Genomic DNA, 18,612 nt, shown 5'->3' with positions numbered 1-18,612 from the left:
GAGGGGGAAGTGTTTGGGTCGGAGGGGGGGGAGGGGGAAGTGTTTGGGTCGGAGGGGGGGGAGGGGGAAGTGTTTGGGTCGGGGGGGGGAGGGGGAAGTGTTTGGGGCGGAGGGGGGGGAGGGGGAAGTGTTTGGGTCGGAGGGGGGGGAGGGGGAAGTGTTTGGGTCGGAGGGGGGGGAGGGGAAGTGTTTGGGTCGGAGGGGGGGAGGGGGGAAGTGTTTGGGTCGGAGGGGGAAGTGTTTGGGTCGGAGGGGGGGAGGGGGAAGTGTTTGGGTCGGAGGGGGGGGGAGGGGGAAGTGTTTGGGTCGGAGGGGGAAGTGTTTGGGTCGGAGGGGGGGAGGGGGAAGTGTTTGGGTCGGAGGGGGGGGAGGGGGAAGTGTTTGGGTCGGGGGGGGGAGGGGGAAGTGTTTGGGGCGGAGGGGGGGGGAGGGGGAAGTGTTTGGGTCGGAGGGGGGGAGGGGGAAGTGTTTGGGTCGGAGGGGGGGAGGGGGAAGTGTTTGGGTCGGAGGGGGGGAGGGGGAAGTGTTTGGGTCGGGGGTGGGGGGGAAGTGTTTGGGTCGGAGGGGGGGGAGGGGGAAGTGTTTGGGTCGGAGGGGGGGGAGGGGGAAGTGTTTGGGTCGGAGGGCGGGGGAGGGGGAAGAGTTTGGGTCGGAGGGGGGGGAGGGGGAAGTGTTTGGGTCGGAGGGGGGGGAGGGGGAAGTGTTTGGGTCGGAGGGGGGGGGAGGGGGAAGTGTTTGGGTCGGAGGGGGGGGAGGGGGAAGTGTTTGGGTCGGAGGGGGGGGAGGGGGAAGTGTTTGGGTCGGAGGGGGGGAGGGGGAAGTGTTTGGGGAGGGGGAAGTGTTTGGGTCGGGGGGGGGAGGGGGAAGTGTTTGGGTCGGGGGGGGGAGGGGGAAGTGTTTGGGTCGGGGGGGGGGAGGGGGAAGTGTTTGGGTCGGAGGGGGGGAGGGGGAAGTGTTTGGGTCGGGGGAGGGGGAAGTGTTTGGGTCGGGGGGAGGGGGAAGTGTTTGGGTCGGGGGGAGGGGGAAGTGTTTGGGTCGGGGGGAGGGGGAAGTGTTTGGGTCGGAGGGGGGGGGGGGAAGTGTTTGGGTCGGGGGGAGGGGGAAGTGTTTGGGTCGGAGGGGAGGGAGGGGGAAGTGTTTGGGTCGGGGGGGAGTGGGAAGTGTTTGGGTCGGAGGGGGGGGAGGGGGAAGTGTTTGGGTCGGAGTGGGGGGGGAGGGGGAAGTGTTTGGGGTGGGGGGGGAGGGGGAAGTGTTTGGGTCGGGGGGGGGAGGGGGAAGTGTTTGGGTCGGAGGGGGGGGAGGGGGAAGTGTTTGGGTCGGAGGGGGGAGGGGGAAGTGTTTGGGTCGGAGGGGGGGGGAGGGGGAAGTGTTTGGGTCGGAGGGGGGGGAGGGGGAAGTGTTTGGGTCGGAGGGGGGGGAGGGGGAAGTGTTTGGGTCGGAGGGGGGGGAGGGGGAAGTGTTTGGGTCGGAGGGGGGGGAGGGGGAAGTGTTTGGGTCGGAAGGGGGGGAGGGGGAAGTGTTTGGGTCGGAAGGGGGGGGAGGGGGAAGTGTTTGGGGCGGGGGAGGGGGGAAGTGTTTGGGTCGGAGGGGGGGGGAGGGGGAAGTGTTTGGGTCGGAGGGGGGGGGGAGGGGGAAGTGTTTGGGTCGGAGGGGGGAGGGGGAAGTGTTTGGGTCGGACGGGGGGGGAGGGGAAGTGTTTGGGTCGGAGGGGGGGAGGGGGAAGTGTTTGGGTACGGAGGGGGGGGGAGGGGCAAGTGTTTGGGTCGGAGGGGGGGGAGGGGCAAGTGTTTGGGTCGGAGGGCGGGGGGGAGGGGGAAGTGTTTGGGGCGGGGGGGGAGGGGGAAGTGTTTGGGTCGGAGGGCGGGGCGGGGGGGGAGGGGGAAGTGTTTGGGTCGGAGGGCGGGGCGGGGGGGGAGGGGGAAGTGTTTGGGTCGGAGGGCGGGGGAAGTGTTTGGGTCGGAGGGCGGTGGGGGAGGGGGAAGTGTTTGGGTCGGAGGGCGGGGCGGGGGAGGGGGAAGTGTTTGGGTCGGAGGGCGGGGGAAGTGTTTGGGTCGGAGGGCGGGGGGGAGGGGGAAGTGTTTGGGTCGGAGGGCGGGGGTGGAGGGGGAAGTGTTTGGGTCGAAGGGCGGGGGGGGGGAAGTGTTTGGGGCGGGGGGGGGAGGGGGATGTGTTTGGGTCCGAGGGCAGGGGGGAGGGGGAAGTGCTTTGGGTCGGAGGGCGGGGGGAGGGGGGAAGTGTTTGGGTGGGGGGGAGGGGGGGAAGTGTTTGGGTCCAAGGGGGGGAGGGGGAAGTGTTTGGGTGGAAGGGCGGGGGAAGTGTTTGGGTGGAAGGGCTGGGGGGGCGGGCCGGGGGTGGGGGAGGGGGGTTTGGCTCGGAGGGGCGGGCCGGTGGGGGGGTGTTTGGGTCGAAGTGACAGCGTAACACAGAGAATTGGACCCAACACAATCGTCACTAAGCAAAAGGAAAAATATCTGTCATATTGGGCAGAAACAACAAAAACCCAAAGCAAACTCAATTGCTACTTGGCCCTAAACAGACAATACAACATGGCTGATTACCTGACCATGGTAAAGGATAGCAAACTGAGAAAAACCTTGACAATGTGCAGACTTAGTAAACATAGCCTGGCGATCGAAAAAGGTAGACACAGGCAGACCCGGCTACCAAGAGAGGACAGGATATGCTCACTGCAGTCAGGGAGTGGTGGAGACAGAGATGCACTTCCTCACAGCTTGTAGAAAATATCAGGGCATAAGGGGGAATTTCCACCCAAAATTCACAAAAATATGCCCGGAATTCAGAAATTTGAATGACGACCAAAAACTCCCATACCTACTCGGGGAAGAGAGAAATTGTGTAACCTTAGCGGCACACTATGTTACAGCTTGCCATAAACGGAGGGACAACCAGTAAATATAAGAAAAGAGTATATACAAATTATATGAATGTATATTTATACACTCGGGGATATATCTGTTTATACACTGTATGGATAGATCTGTATTTTTGTGTTCAACCATGAATGTTTTTCGATGCTTTGGCAACATAAGATGTACCTTGTCATGCCAATAAAGCGATTTGAATTTGAAGAGCTGGGAGGTAATGTGTGAACTGTATAAAACACTAGGCCTCCGCTAGAATACTGCGTGCTGGTCTGGTCAACACATTACAGGAAGGATGTGATTGCACTAGAGGGGGTACAGAGGAGATTTACGGGGATTTTGCCTGGGCTGGGGAATTTTTGCTCTGGAACGATTGGATAGGCTGGGGTTGTTTTCTCAAACAGAGAAGGCGAAGCGGGAGACTCGCTTGAGGTGCATCAATTTATTAGGGGCCTCGATTGAGTGGATAGGAAGGACCTATTTCCCTTAATGGAGAGGTCAATAGCCAGGGGGCATAGATTTAAAGCAGAGGGTCACAGGATTAGAGGGGTTTTGAGGAGAGTTATTTACACCCAGAGGGTGGTGGAGGTCTGGAACTCACTGCCTGAAAGGGTTTTAGAGGCAGAGACACTCATCACGTTTAAAAACTGCTTGAAGTGCCGTAAGCTACAGGGCTACGGACCAAGTGCTGGAAAGTGGGATTAGAGTGGATAGATCTTTGTCAGCTGGCTCGGACAAGATGGGCCGAATGTCCCCCTCCTGTGCTGTAAATTTCTATGATTGTGTAACCCGGGGAGGATGGGCCCAGTGAGATCAGACAGTGTGTAACCCGGGGAGGATGGGCCCAGTGAGATCAGACAGTGTGTAACCCGGGGAGGATGGGCCCAGTGAGATCAGACAGTGTGTAACCCGGGGAGGATGAGCCCAGTGAGATCAGACAGTGTGTAACCCGGGGAGGATGGGCCCAGTGAGATCAGACAGTGTGTAACCTGGGGAGGATGGGCCCAGTGAGATCAGACAGTGTGTAACCCGGGGAGGATGGGCCCAGTGAGATCAGACAGTGTGTAACCCGGGGAGGATGGGCCCAGTGAGATCAGACAGTGTGTAACCCGGGGAGGATGGGCCCAGTGAGATCAGACAGTGTGTAACCCGGGGAGGATGGGCCCAGTGAGATCAGACAGTGTGTAACCCGGGGAGGATGGGCCCAGTGAGATCAGACAGTGTGTAACCCGGGGAGGATGGGCCCAGTGAGATCAGACAGTGTGTAACCCGGGGAGGATGGGCCCAGTGAGATCAGACAGTGTGTAACCCGGGGAGGATGGGCCCAGTGAGATCAGACAGTGTGTAACCCGGGGAGGATGGGCCCAGTGAGATCAGACAGTGTGTAACCCGGGGAGGATGGGCCCAGTGAGATCAGACAGTGTGTAACCCGGGGAGGATGGGCCCAGTGAGATCAGGCAGTGTGTAACCCGGGGAGGATGGGCCCAGTGAGATCAGACAGTGTGTAACCCGGGGAGGATGGGCCCAGTGAGATCAGACAGTGTGTAACCCGGGGAGGATGGGCCCAGTGAGATCAGACAGTGTGTAACCCGGGGAGGATGGGCCCAGTGAGATCAGACAGTGTGTAACCCGGGGAGGATGGGCCCAGTGAGATCAGGCAGTGTGTAACCCGGGGAGGATGGGCCCAGTGAGATCAGACAGTGTGTAACCCGGGGAGGATGGGCCCAGTGAGATCAGACAGTGTGTAACCCGGGGAGGATGGGCCCAGTGAGATCAGACAGTGTGTAACCCGGGGAGGATGGGCCCAGTGTGATCAGACAGTGTGTAACCCGGGGAGGATGGGCCCAGTGAGATCAGACAGTGTGTAACCCGGGGAGGGTGGGCCCAGTGAGATCAGACAGTGTGTAACCCGGGGAGGATGAGCCCAGTGAGATCAGACAGTGTGTAACCCGGGGAGGATGGGCCCAGTGTGATCAGACAGTGTGTAACCCGGGGAGGATGGGCCCAGTGAGATCAGACAGTGTGTAACCCGGGGAGGATGGGCCCAGTGAGATCAGACAGTGTGTAACCCGGGGAGGATGGGCCCAGTGAGATCAGACAGTGTGTAACCCGGGGAGGATGGGCCCAGTGAGATCAGGCAGTGTGTAACCCGGGGAGGATGGGCCCAGTGGGATCAGACAGTGTGTAACCCGGGGAGGATGGGCCCAGTGAGATCAGACAGTGTGTAACCCGGGGAGGATGGGCCCAGTGAGATCAGACAGTGTGTAACCCGGGGAGGATGGGCCCAGTGAGATCAGACAGTGTGTAACCCGGGGAGGATGGGCCCAGTGAGATCAGACAGTGTGTAACCCGGGGAGGGTGGGCCCAGTGAGATCAGACAGTGTGTAACCCGGGGAGGATGGGCCCAGTGAGATCAGACAGTGTGTAACCCGGGGAGGATGGGCCCAGTGAGATCAGACAGTGTGTAACCCGGGGAGGATGGGCCCAGTGTGATCAGACAGTGTGTAACCCGGGGAGGATGGGCCCAGTGAGATCAGACAGTGTGTAACCCGGGGAGGATGGGCCCAGTGTGATCAGACAGTGTGTAACCCGGGGAGGATGGGCCAGTGAGATCAGACAGTGTGTAACCCGGGGAGGATGGGCCCAGTGAGATCAGACAGTGTGTAACCCGGGGAGGATGGGCCCAGTGAGATCAGACAGTGTGTAACCCGGGGAGGATGGGCCCAGTGAGATCAGACAGTGTGTAACCTGGGGAGGATGGGCCCAGTGAGATCAGACAGTGTGTAACCCGGGGAGGATGGGCCCAGTGAGATCAGACAGTGTGTAACCCGGGGAGGATGGGCCCAGTGAGATCAGACCGTGTGTAACCCGGGGAGGATGGGCCCAGTGAGATCAGACAGTGTGTAACCCGGGGAGGATGGGCCCAGTGAGATCAGACAGTGTGTAACCCGGGGAGGATGGGCCCAGTGAGATCAGACAGTGTGTAACCCGGGGAGGATGGGCCCAGTGAGATCAGACAGTGTGTAACCCGGGGAGGATGGGCCCAGTGAGATCAGACAGTGTGTAACCCGGGGAGGATGGGCCCAGTGAGATCAGACAGTGTGTAACTCGGGGAGGATGGGCCCAGTGAGATCAGACAGTGTGTAACCCGGGGAGGATGGGCCCAGTGAGATCAGACAGTGTGTAACCCGGGGAGGATGGGCCCAGTGAGATCAGACAGTGTGTAACCTGGGGAGGATGGGCCCAGTGAGATCAGACAGTGTGTAACCCGGGGAGGATGGACCCAGTGAGATCAGACAGTGTGTAACCCGGGGAGGATGGGCCCAGTGAGATCAGACAGTGTGTAACCCGGGGAGGATGGGCCCAGTGAGATCAGACAGTGTGTAACCCGGGAGGATGGGCCCAGTGAGATCAGACAGTGTGTAACCCGGGGAGGATGGGCCCAGTGAGATCAGACAGTGTGTAACCCGGGGAGGATGGGCCCAGTGAGATCAGACAGTGTGTAACCCGGGGAGGATGGGCCCAGTGAGATCAGACAGTGTGTAACCTGGGGAGGATGGGCCCAGTGAGATCAGACAGTGTGTAACCCGGGGAGGATGGGCCCAGTGAGATCAGACAGTGTTGGAGCGAGTATTGAATTGTGTGTGTGAACAAATCATTCCAAACATTCAGAAACATGAGATGTGATCTAGTATCTATAGAAGAAACGGGGACAAGTCAACATTCCCAGTGTTGGAGCTAGTATTGAGTTGTGTGTGAGTGTACAAATCCTTCCAAACATTCAGAAACATGAGATGTGATCTAGTATCTATAGAAGAAACGGGGACAAGTCAACATTCCCAGTGTTGGAGCTAGTATTGAGTTGTGTGTGAGTGTACAAATCATTCCAAACATTCAGAAACATGAGATGTGATCTAGTATCTATAGAAGAAACAGGGACAAGTCAACATTCCCAGTGTTGGAGCGAGTATTGAGTTGTGTGTGAGTGAACAAATCATTCCAAACATTCAGAAACATGAGATGTGATCTAGTATCTATAGAAGAAACGGGGACAAGTCAACATTCCCAGTGTTGGAGCGAGTATTGTGTGTGTGTGTGTGTACAAATCATTCCAAACATTCAGAAACATGAGAGATGTGATCTAGTATCTATAGAAGAAACGGGGACAAGTCAACATTCCCAGTGTTGGAGCGAGTATTGAGTTGTGTGAGTGAACAAATCATTCCAAACATTCAGAAACATGAGATGTGATCTAGTATCTATAGAAGAAACAGGGACAAGTCAACATTCCAGTGTTGGAGCGAGTATTGAGTTGTGTGTGAGTGTACAAATCATTCCAAACATTCAGAAACACGAGATGTGATCTAGTATCTATAGAAGTAATGGGGACAAGTCAACATTCCCAGTGTTGGAGCTAGTATTGAGTTGTGTGTGTGAACAAATCATTCCAAACATTCAGAAACATGAGATGTGATCGAGTATCTATAGAAGAAACGGGGACAAGTCAACATTCCCAGTGTTGGAGCGAGTATTGAGTTGTGTGTGAGTGTACAAATCATTCCAAACATTCAGAAACATGGGATGTGATCTAGTATCTATAGAAGAAACGGGGACAAGTCAACATTCCCAGTGTTGGAGCGAGTATTGAGTTGTGTGTGAGTGTACAAATCATTCCAAACATTCAGAAACATGAGATGTGATCTAGTATCTATAGAATAAACGGGGACAAGTCAACATTCCCAGTGTTGGAGCGAGTATTGAGTTGTGTGTGAGTGTACAAATCATTCCAAACATTCAGAAACATGGGATGTGATCTAGTATCTATAGAAGAAACGGGGACAATTCAACATTCCCAGTGTTGGAGCTAGTATTGAGTTGTGTGTGAGTGAACAAATCATTCCAAACATTCAGAAACATGAGATGTGATCTAGTATCTATAGAAGAAACGGGGACAAGTCAACATTCCCAGTGTTGGAGCGAGTATTGAGTTGTGTGTGTGAACAAATCATTCCAAACATTCAGAAACATGAGATGTGATCTAGTATCTATAGAAGAAACGGGGCAAGTCAACATTCCCAGTGTTGGAGCTAGTATTGAGTTGTGTGTGAGTGAACAAATCATTCCAAACATTCAGAAACATGAGATGTGATCTAGTATCTATAGAAGAAACGGGGACAAGTCAACATTCTCAGTGTTGGAGCGAGTATTGAGATGTGTGTGAGTGAACAAATCATTCCAAACATTCAGAAACATGAGATGTGATCGAGTATCTGTAGAAGAAACGGGGACAAGTCAACATTCCCAGTGTTGGAGCGAGTATTGAGTTGTGTGTGTGAACAAATCATTCCAAACATTCAGAAACATGAGATGTGATCTAGTATCTATAGAAGAAACGGGGACAAGTCAACATTCCCAGTGTTGGAGCGAGTATTGAGTTGTGTGTGAGTGAACAAATCATTCCAAACATTCAGAAACATGAGATGTGATCTAGTATCTATAGAAGAAACGGGGACAAGTCAACATTCCCAGTGTTGGAGCGAGTATTGAGTTGTGTGTGTGTGAGTGTACAAATCATTCCAAACATTCAGAAACATGGGATGTGATCTAGTATCTATAGAGGAAACGGGGACAAGTCAACATTCCCAGTGTTGGAGCTAGTATTGAGTTGTGTGTGAGTGAACAAATCCTTCCAAACATTCAGAAACATGAGATGTGATCTAGTATCTATAGAAGAAACGGGGACAAGTCAACATTCCCAGTGTTGGAGCGAGTATTGAGTTGTGTGTGAGTGAACAAATCATTCCAAACATTCAGAAACATGAGATGTGATCCAGTATCTATAGAAGAAACGGGGACAAGTCAACATTCCCAGTGTTGGAGCGAGTATTGAGTTGTGTGTGAGTGAACAAATCATTCCAAACATTCAGAAACATGAGATGTGATCTAGTATCTATAGAAGAAACGGGGACAAGTCAACATTCCCAGTGTTGGAGCGAGTATTGTGTGTGTGTGTGTGTACAAATCATTCCAAACATTCAGAAACATGAGAGATGTGATCTAGTATCTATAGAAGAAACGGGGACAAGTCAACATTCCCAGTGTTGGAGCGAGTATTGAGTTGTGTGAGTGAACAAATCATTCCAAACATTCAGAAACATGAGATGTGATCTAGTATCTATAGAAGAAACAGGGACAAGTCAACATTCCCAGTGTTGGAGCGAGTATTGAGTTGTGTGTGAGTGTACAAATCATTCCAAACATTCAGAAACACGAGATGTGATCTAGTATCTATAGAAGTAATGGGGACAAGTCAACATTCCCAGTGTTGGAGCTAGTATTGAGTTGTGTGTGTGAACAAATCATTCCAAACATTCAGAAACATGAGATGTGATCTAGTATCTATAGAAGAAACGGGTACAAGTCAACATTCCCAGTGTTGGAGCTAGTATTGAGTTGTGTGTGAGTGTACAAATCATTCCAAACATTCAGAAACATGGGATGTGATCTAGTATCTATAGAGGAAACGGGGACAAGTCAACATTCCCAGTGTTGGAGCTAGTATTGAGTTGTGTGTGAGTGAACAAATCATTCCAAACATTCAGAAACATGAGATGTGATCTAGTATCTATAGAAGAAACGGGGACAAGTCAACTTTCCCAGTGTTGGAGCGAGTATTGAGTTGTGTGTGTGAACAAATCATTCCAAACATTCAGAAACATGAGATGTGATCTAGTATCTATAGAAGAAACGGGGCAAGTCAACATTCCCAGTGTTGGAGCTAGTATTGAGTTGTGTGTGAGTGAACAAATCATTCCAAACATTCAGAAACATGAGATGTGATCCAGTATCTATAGAAGAAACGGGGACAAGTCAACATTCCCAGTGTTGGAGCGAGTATTGAGTTGTGTGTGAGTGAACAAATCATTCCAAACATTCAGAAACATGAGATGTGATCTAGTATCTATAGAAGAAACGGGGACAAGTCAACATTCCCAGTGTTGGAGCGAGTATTGAGTTGTGTGTGAGTGAACATATCATTCCAAACATTCAGAAACATGAGATGTGATCTAGTATCTATAGAAGAAACGGGGACAAGTCAACATTCCCAGTGTTGGAGCTAGTATTGAGTTGTGTGTGTGAACAAATCATTCCAAACATTCAGAAACATGAGATGTGATCTAGTATCTATAGAAGAAACGGGGACAAGTCAACATTCCCAGTGTTGGAGCGAGTATTGAGTTGTGTGTGAGTGTACAAATCATTCCAAACATTCAGAAACATGAGAGATGTGATCTAGTATCTATAAGACACGGCCTTGGTTTTCACAGGACTCGGAGGGAATTGTTCCTGGTGATAACATTTTGAGGGAAGAGCAACAAAATTGTGGACACCAGTATTAATAAAGCATTCTATGACAACGCAGCGACAACAAGAACAAACTGGTGTTTATATAGCGCCTTTAATGTTGAAAAACCTCTCGCTGTGCTTCGCAGGAGTGTGACCAATCAGAATTTGACACCGAGTCACATAAGGAGATATTGGGGCAGGTAAAGTTTAAGGAACGCCTGAAAGGAGGAGAGCGAGGCGGAGAGGTTTAGAAGGTAAGGGTGTTCCAGGGAGCAATGCTAAGATGGAATTCATATGTACACAGTGCAGCAACAGGAAGGGAGATAGCACAATTCTCTGGGTTTTACAGGTCAGCGAGCAGTGGAGGTGAGAGAGGTGGGACTGGGGAAACTAGTTCTGACGGATGCAATTTGGGGCGATACAAAATATTTCCTTAACTTTCTAAAAATGATGGTGGAAGTGAAGTTTTGATGTACTAGATGAGGATGTGGGCCCACAGTTAGACATCACTGTAGAGAAGGATTTGGATCTGAGTAAAATAGCCGAGGTGGAGAAGTCACTGGAGATAATACACCCCAGACTGTTAGAGGAAGTCAGAGAGGAGGGACGGAGCACAGCATTTCAACCCAGGTTTAATATCAGACTGTTAGAGGGAGTTAGAGAGGAGATAGGAGGGACGGAGCACAGCATTTCAACCCAGGTTTAATATCAGACTGTTAGAGGAAGTCAGAGCGGAGATAGGAGGGACGGAGCACAGCATTTCAACCCAGGTTTAATATCAGACTGTTAGAGGGAGTTAGAGAGGAGATAGGAGGGACGGAGCACAGCATTTCAACCCAGGTTTAATATCAGACTGTTAGAGGAAGTCAGAGAGGTGATAGGAGGGACTGAGCACAGCATTTCAACCCAGGTTTAATATCAGACTGTTAGAGGAAGTCAGAGAGGTGATAGGAGGGACGGAGCACAGCATTTCAACCCAGGTTTAATATCAGACTGTTAGAGGAAGTCAGAGCGGAGATAGGAGGGACGGAGCACAGCATTTCAACCCAGGTTTAATATCAAAAATATACAGGTGGACTGAAGGAGCCCAAGTGATTCTGTTCTAATGTGGAGAGAGGATCAACCTGGTAACCAGAGACCATTGTGTAGAAACTCCTCAAATCTGTTAATGCAGGTCGAATTAGTGAGCATTTAGCGATAAAGATGATGATGCGGGGTGGCTGGAACGGATTAGTTGTAGAAAAGTTGTATTTGACAATTTGACCTATTGGTCCATCCAGCCTTTCCCAGGCAATTGCGATGCTTTGTCATAATTTGTTCTAGTTATCCCAAACCAAACCATGGGCGAGGTGAAAAAACACAGGTAAAAACACAGCCAATTTGGGGAATTAAAATACGGGAAATTCCTCTCCGACCCATCTAGGCGATTGAAAGTAGTCCAGCAGATCAATCTTGCACTGAATTCCTGGAAGTGTCTTCCTGTTTTAAGCGGTGATGTCCGCACCAAACAGGAACAGGTCCAGCTCTCGCCTGAAGGAATTCACTGAGTCATTGTCCACTGCCAGAGAAGGTATCCTGTTCCAGAGGTCGACTATTCTCTGGGGAAAAGAACCACCTCCTGACATCTAACGTAAATTTGGCCTTTCACAACTTAAAATGGTGACCCCTGGCCCTCCGTAAGCTATGTAATTGGAACAAACTGTTAAATGGAACACAATCGATTCCCTTCATCATCTTATAAACCTCAATCAGATCACCGCTTAGTCTTTGCTTCTGTAAAGTGTAGAGTCCACATTCTTAGCCTATCTTGATAACTAAGGTGCTTTATACTGGGAATTAGTCTAATGTCCCTCCTCTGCAACAGGTTCAAAGCCCCAATATCACCCAACTTATGTGGGGACCATAACTAGACACAGTATTCCAAGTGAAGCCGTTACCAAGGTCTTGTACTAGGACAGAATAGGTCGTCTTATACCCAACTGTCCTATGAATGCACCCCAATACCCCCTTTGTTCTAGCTATTGCTTCACGACATTGCTCCTGTACCTTTAGAGATGTATCCACTAGAATACCCGGATCTTCCTTTCTCCCCCTTATTTAATGCCATGAAGGGTGTATGAATGTTGAGCACTCGCACTGCCCCAGGCATAACACGACACTTATCCAAGCTAAACACCATTTGCCAGTCATGTGCCCAATCTCCCAACACATTAAGATGCAGTTTTGTGGAGCCGTGACTATACAGGTTGATGGAATGTTGTACATGTGGTGTATGTGGGTTATCAGAAGGTGTTTGATAATGTGGCTCACCAGAAGGTGTTTGATAATGTGGCTCACCGGAAGGTGTTTGATAATGTGGCTCACCAGGTGTTTGATAATGTGGCTCACCGGAAGGTGTTTGATAATGTGGCTCACCGGAAGGTGTTTGACAATGTGGCTCACCAGAAGGTGTTTGATAATGTGGCTCACCGGAAGGTGTTTGATAATGTGGCTCACCAGGTGTTTGATAATGTGGCTCACCAGAAGGTGTTTGACAATGTGGCTCACCGGAAGGTGTTTGATAATGTGGCTCACCAGAAGGTGTTTGATAATGTGGCTCACCAGAAGGTGTTTGATAATGTGGCTCTCCAGGTGTTTGATAATGTGGCTCACCGGAAGGTGTTTGATAATGTGGCTCTCCAGGTGTTTGATAATGTGGCTCACCAGAAGGTGTTTGATAATGTGGCTCACCAGAAGGTGTTTGATAATGTGGCTCACCAGAAGGTGTTTGATAATGTGGCTCACCAGAAGGTGTTTGATAATGTGGCTCACCAGAAGGTGTTTGATAATGTGGCTCTCCAGGTGTTTGATAATGTGGCTCACCAGAAGGTGTTTGATAATGTGGCTCACCAGAAGGTGTTTGATAATGTGGCTCACCAGAAGGTGTTTGATAATGTGGCTCACCAGAAGGTGTTTGATAATGTGGCTCACCAGAAGGTGTTTGATAATGTGGCTCACCAGAAGGTGTTTGATAATGTGGCTCACCAGAAGGTGTTTGATAATGTGGCTCACCAGAAGGTGTTTGACAATGTGGCTCACCAGGTGTTTGATAATGTGGCTCACCAGGTGTTTGATAATGTGCCTCACCAGAAGGTGTTTGATAATGTGGCTCACCAGGTGTTTGATAATGTGGCTCACCAGAAGGTGTTTGATAATGTGGCTCACCAGAAGGTGTTTGATAATGTGGCTCACCAGAAGGTGTTTGATAATGTGGCTCACCAGAAGGTGTTTGACAATGTGGCTCACCAGGTGTTTGATAATGTGGCTCACCAGGTGTTTGATAATGTGCCTCACCAGAAGGTGTTTGATAATGTGGCTCACCAGGTGTTTGATAATGTGGCTCACCAGAAGGTGTTTGATAATGTGGCTCACCAGAAGGTGTTTGATAATGTGGCTCACCAGAAGGTGTTTGATAATGTGGCTCACCAGAAGGTGTTTGATAATGTGGCTCACCAGAAGGTGTTTGATAATGTGGCTCACCAGAAGGTGTTTGATAATGTGGCTCACCAGAAGGTGTTTGATAATGTGGCTCACCAGAAGGTGTTTGATAATGTGGCTCACAGGAAGGTGTTTGATAATGTGGCTCACCAGAAGGTGTTTGATAATGTGGCTCACCAGAAGGTGTTTGATAATGTGGCTCACCAGAAGGTGTTTGATAATGTGGCTCACCAGAAGGTGTTTGATAATGTGGCTCACAGGAAGGTGTTTGATAATGTGGCTCACCAGAAGGTGTTTGATAATGTGGCTCACCAGAAGGTGTTTGATAATGTGGCTCACCAGAAGGTGTTTGATAATGTGGCTCACAGGAAGGTGTTTGATAATGTGGCTCACCAGAAGGTGTTTGATAATGTGGCTCACCAGAAGGTGTTTGATAATGTGGCTCACCAGAAGGTGTTTGATAATGTGGCTCACAGGAAGCTGTAGCCGTTTGGTATACGATGACATGTAGCCGCCTGGGTAGAAAGTGGATAATGTGTTTAGTTTTCTCCATTTGTGTTCACAGATCCGAACTCTACAATCACTGAGTTCTTGACAAAGTGCGACGATTACCAGCTGTTCCGGTTCACGAAATTCTACTGGGACAGACTGGAACAGGCGATTGAAGGAGGGGTGGACGGACTGAGCTCGTTGTTAACAAACGAGAGGCATTTCAGTGGACAAGAACATCGAGTAAGTGGGAGGGACACAGAATGAGTCTGGATTATCCAAACATCACAGAACTGACAGGATATCAGATCTTCGAATCACAGAATGTTACTGAAGAGAAACTCGTCAAATAGGAACTAAATAGATAAACTGAAAATATTGTGAATCTGAAACAATGATAAGAAGAGGTGCAAATACCCAGCGGATCGGTCAGTATCTGTACAAAGGACAGGGGAACGGTTCGGGTATAACTCATTGTGGACTGAAAACAAAGGGAACAGTTTAAGTGGGACTGGGAAAAGGAGAGGCCAGAGGCAACAGACAGGAATTACAGGGAACGTCATGAGTTTACTGACCTGGAAACTACTTACATAAGAACATAAGAAATAGGAGCAGGAGTAGGCCAATCGGCCCCTCGAGCCTGCTCCGCCATTCAATAAGATCATGGCTGATCTGATCCTAACCGCCAATCCACTATCACAGAACCATCTCCGGAATCTAACAGAATTAGACACACGAAATAGGAGCAGGATCAGGCTACACGGCCCCTGGGCCCGCTCCGCTACCCACAGGGCCATGACCGATCCGAACCTAGATTCATGCCCAAATTCCTGCCCGCTCCCCGTAACCCTTAATTCCCTTTACTTCTAGGAAACTGTCTATTTCTGTTTTAAATTTATGTAATGATGTAGCTTCTACAGCTTTTTGGGGCAGCATATTCCATGGACCTACCACCCTCTGAGTGAAGTAGTTCCTCCTCATCTCAGTTTTGAAAGAGCAGCCGCTTATTCTAAGACTATGCCCCCTAGTTCTAGTTTCACCCATCATCGGGAACCCCTTCCCCGCATCCACCCGATCCAACCCCTTCACAATCTTATATGTTTCAATAAGATCGCCTCTCATTCTTCTGAACTCCAATGAGTAGAGTCCCAATCTACTCAACCTCTCCTCATATGTCCATCCCCTCATCCCCGGGATTAACCGAGTGAACCTTCTTTGTACTGACTCGAGAGCAAGAATGTCCTTTCTTAAGTATGGACGCCAAAACTGTACGCAGTATTCCAGGTGCGGTCTCACCAATACCTTGTTAAACTGAAGCAATACCTCCCTATTTTTATATTCTATCCCCCTAGCAATGAAAGCCAACATTCCATTGGCCTTCTTAATCACTTGCTGCACCTGCATACTAACCTTTTGAGTTTCGTGCACCAGGACCCCCAGATCCCTTTGTACTTCAGTACTTTCCATTTTCTTGCCATTAAGATAATAACTTGCTCTACGATTTTTCCTGCCAAAGTGCATAACCTCACACTTTCCAGTATTGTATTCCACCTGCCAAATCTCTGCCCACTTACTTAGCCTGTCGATGTCCCCTTGCAGGTTTTTTATGTCCTCCTCACTCACTACTTTCCCTCCCATCTTAGTATCATCTGCAAACTTTGCTATGTTACACTCGGTCCCCTCCTCCAAATCGTTAATATAGATTGTGAAGAGTTGGGGACCCAGCACTGACCCCTGCGGAACACCACTAGTTACTGATTGCCAGTCTGAGAATGAACCATTTATCCCAACTCTCTGCCTTCTGTTAGATAGCCAACCCTCTATCCATGCCAGAATATTACCCCCAATCCCGTGATTTTTTATCTTAAGCAATAATCTTTTGTGTGGCACCTTGTCAAATGCCTTTTGGAAGTCTAAATACACTACGTCCACTGGTTCCCCTTTATCCACCCTATACGTTACTTCCTCAAAGAACTCCAGCAAATTTGTCAAACATGACTTCCCCTTCATAAAACCATGCTGACTTTGTCCTATTAAATTATGATTATCCAAATGTCCTGTTACTGTCTCCTTAATAATAGACTCCAAAATTTTACCTACCACAGATGTTAGGCTAACCAGTCTATAGTTTCCAGCCTTCTGTCTACTGCCCTTTTTAAATAAGGGTGTTACATTAGCAGTTTTCCAGTCTGCTGGGACCTTTGCCGAGTCCAGGGAGTTTTGGAAAATTATTACCAATGCATCCACAATCCCTACCGCCACTTCCCTCAAGACCCTAGGATGTAAGCCATCAGGTCCAGGTGATTTATCCGCCTTGAGTCCCATTATTTTACCGAGTACCACTTCCTTAGTGATTGTTCGTGTTTAGCTCCTCCCCCCCCCCCTTTAGCCCCCTGTTTGTCCAGTGTTGGGATATTCTTAGTGTCTTCTACTGTAAAGACTGATGTAAAATATTCATTCAGTGTTTTTGCCATCTCCATATTTCCCACCATTAATTTCCCAGTCTCATCCTCTAAGGGACCAACATTTACTTTAGCCACCCTTTTTTCTTTTTATATAACTATAAAAACTCTTACTATCTGTTTTTATATTTTGTGCTAATTTACTTTCATAATCTATCTTCCCTTTCTTAATCTTTTTGTTGTTTTTTGCTGTCTTTTAAAGTTTTCTCTATCCTCCCACTAGATTTGGCTACCTTATATGCCCTTGTTTTTAGTCGCATACTATCCTTAATTTCTTTACTTAGCCACGGATGGCTGTCTTTTCTTTTACACCCTTTTCTTCTCAGTGGAATATATATTGGAAGTTGTAAAATAACTCCTTAAATGTACACCACTGATCATGTATCGTCTTACCCTTTAATCTATTCTCCCAATCCACTCTACTCAATTCCGCTCTCATACCTTCATAGTCTCCTTTTATTCAAGCTTAGCACGCTTGTTTGAGATCCAACCTTCTCAACCTCTAATTGAATATGGAATTCAACCATTTTATGGTCACTCATTCCAAGGGGATCCTTTACTAGGACATTTTTAATTAATCCTGTCTCGTTACACAGGACCAGATGTAAGGTTGCTTGCCCCCTGGTCGGTTCAGTTACATACTGCTCAAGAAACCCATCCCTAATACACTCAATTAACTCATCCTCAAGGCAGCCCTGCCCAATTTGATTTGTCCAATTAATATGATAGTTAAAATCCCCCATAATTATAGATGTTCCCTTATTACAAGCCTCAACTATTTCCTGATTGATACTCCGGCCAACAGAGTTGCCACTGTTCGGAGGCCTATAGACTACGCCCACTAGTGTTTTTTCCCCTTATTATTCCTTACCTCCACCCAAACTGTTTCATTATCCTGATCTTTTGACCCAATATCATTTCTCTGTATTACAGTGATTCCTTCCTTTATTAACATAGCCACCCCACCTCCCCTCCCTTCCTGCCTGTCCTTCCTGATCGTTAAATAACCTGGTATGTTTAATTCCCAGTCATGGTCACCCTGCAGCCATGTTTCTGTAATGGCCACAAGATCATACCCATATGTAGTTATTTGTGCCATTAACTCGTCTATTTTGTTACGAATGCTACGTGCATTCAGATAGAGAACTTTCAAAGATGTTTTGTGACACTTAGTTCCTGCTTTTGCCCTTTTTATTACTTTACCTTTTACTCCATACCTTCTGCCCCTTCCTGACACGCTCTGGTTTTTAATTTCCCCACTGCTGCCTAAGTCCATGACCTTCTCTGTTGTCATTTGTATTATTTGCTCTCTAGGAACCTCCCCCCCCCCCACTAGTTAGTTTAAAGCCCTCTCTACAGCCCTAGTTATATGATCCGCCAGGACTCTAGTCCCAGCACTGGCCAAGTGAAGCCCGTCCCAACGGAACAGCTCCCTCCTGCCCCAGTACTGGTGCCAGTGTCCCAGGAAGCAAAACCCATTTCTCCCACACCAGTCTTTGAGCCACGCATTTAACTCTCTAATTTTATTTGTCCTAGCCAAATTCGCTTGTGGCTCAGGTAATAATCCAGAGATTATTACCCTTGTGGTTCAGCTTTTTAATTTGGCCCCTAGCTGCTCAAACTCCCTCAGCAGAACCTCCTTACTTGTCCTATCTATGTCGTTGGTACCAACATGGACCACGACAACTGGATCCTCCCCCTCCCACTCCAAGTTTCTCTGCAGTCCAGAGGAGGTGTCCTTTACCCTGGCACCGGGCAGGCAACACAGCCTTCGGGAACTCTCGCTCTCGGCTGCAAAGAACTCTATCTATCCCCCTAACGATACTATCCCCTACCACAACAACATTTCTTTTAACTCCCCCCCCCCCCACCCACTTGAATGGCCCCCTGCTCCACGGTGCTGTGGCCAGGTTGCTCATCCTCCCTGCAGTCCCTGCTCCTGTCCCCACAGGGAG

The 18,612-nt window shown here is 49.2% G+C and overlaps 1 protein-coding gene across 1 annotated transcript in view; it reads left to right on the top strand.

Annotated features, from left to right (window-relative positions):
- Window positions 1-18,612, top strand: part of LOC147084190 (uncharacterized) — a 51,182-nt gene that overhangs the window by 5,123 nt on the left and 27,447 nt on the right. Inside the window, exon 2 of the mRNA XM_085979444.1 lies at window positions 14,272-14,438. Within this exon, the coding sequence (XP_085835570.1) occupies window positions 14,272-14,438 (167 nt within the window). The remainder of the gene's footprint in view (window positions 1-14,271; window positions 14,439-18,612) is intronic.

The sequence above is a fragment of the Somniosus microcephalus genome, unplaced genomic scaffold (genome assembly GCF_052327205.1).
Source record: "Somniosus microcephalus isolate GS21.2 unplaced genomic scaffold, FLI_Smic_1.0 unresolved_chr9, whole genome shotgun sequence".
NCBI classification, from domain to species: domain Eukaryota; kingdom Metazoa; phylum Chordata; class Chondrichthyes; order Squaliformes; family Somniosidae; genus Somniosus; species Somniosus microcephalus.
The sequence above is the reverse complement of the archived record's forward strand: the minus strand, read 5'-3'. Positions and strand labels throughout refer to the sequence as shown.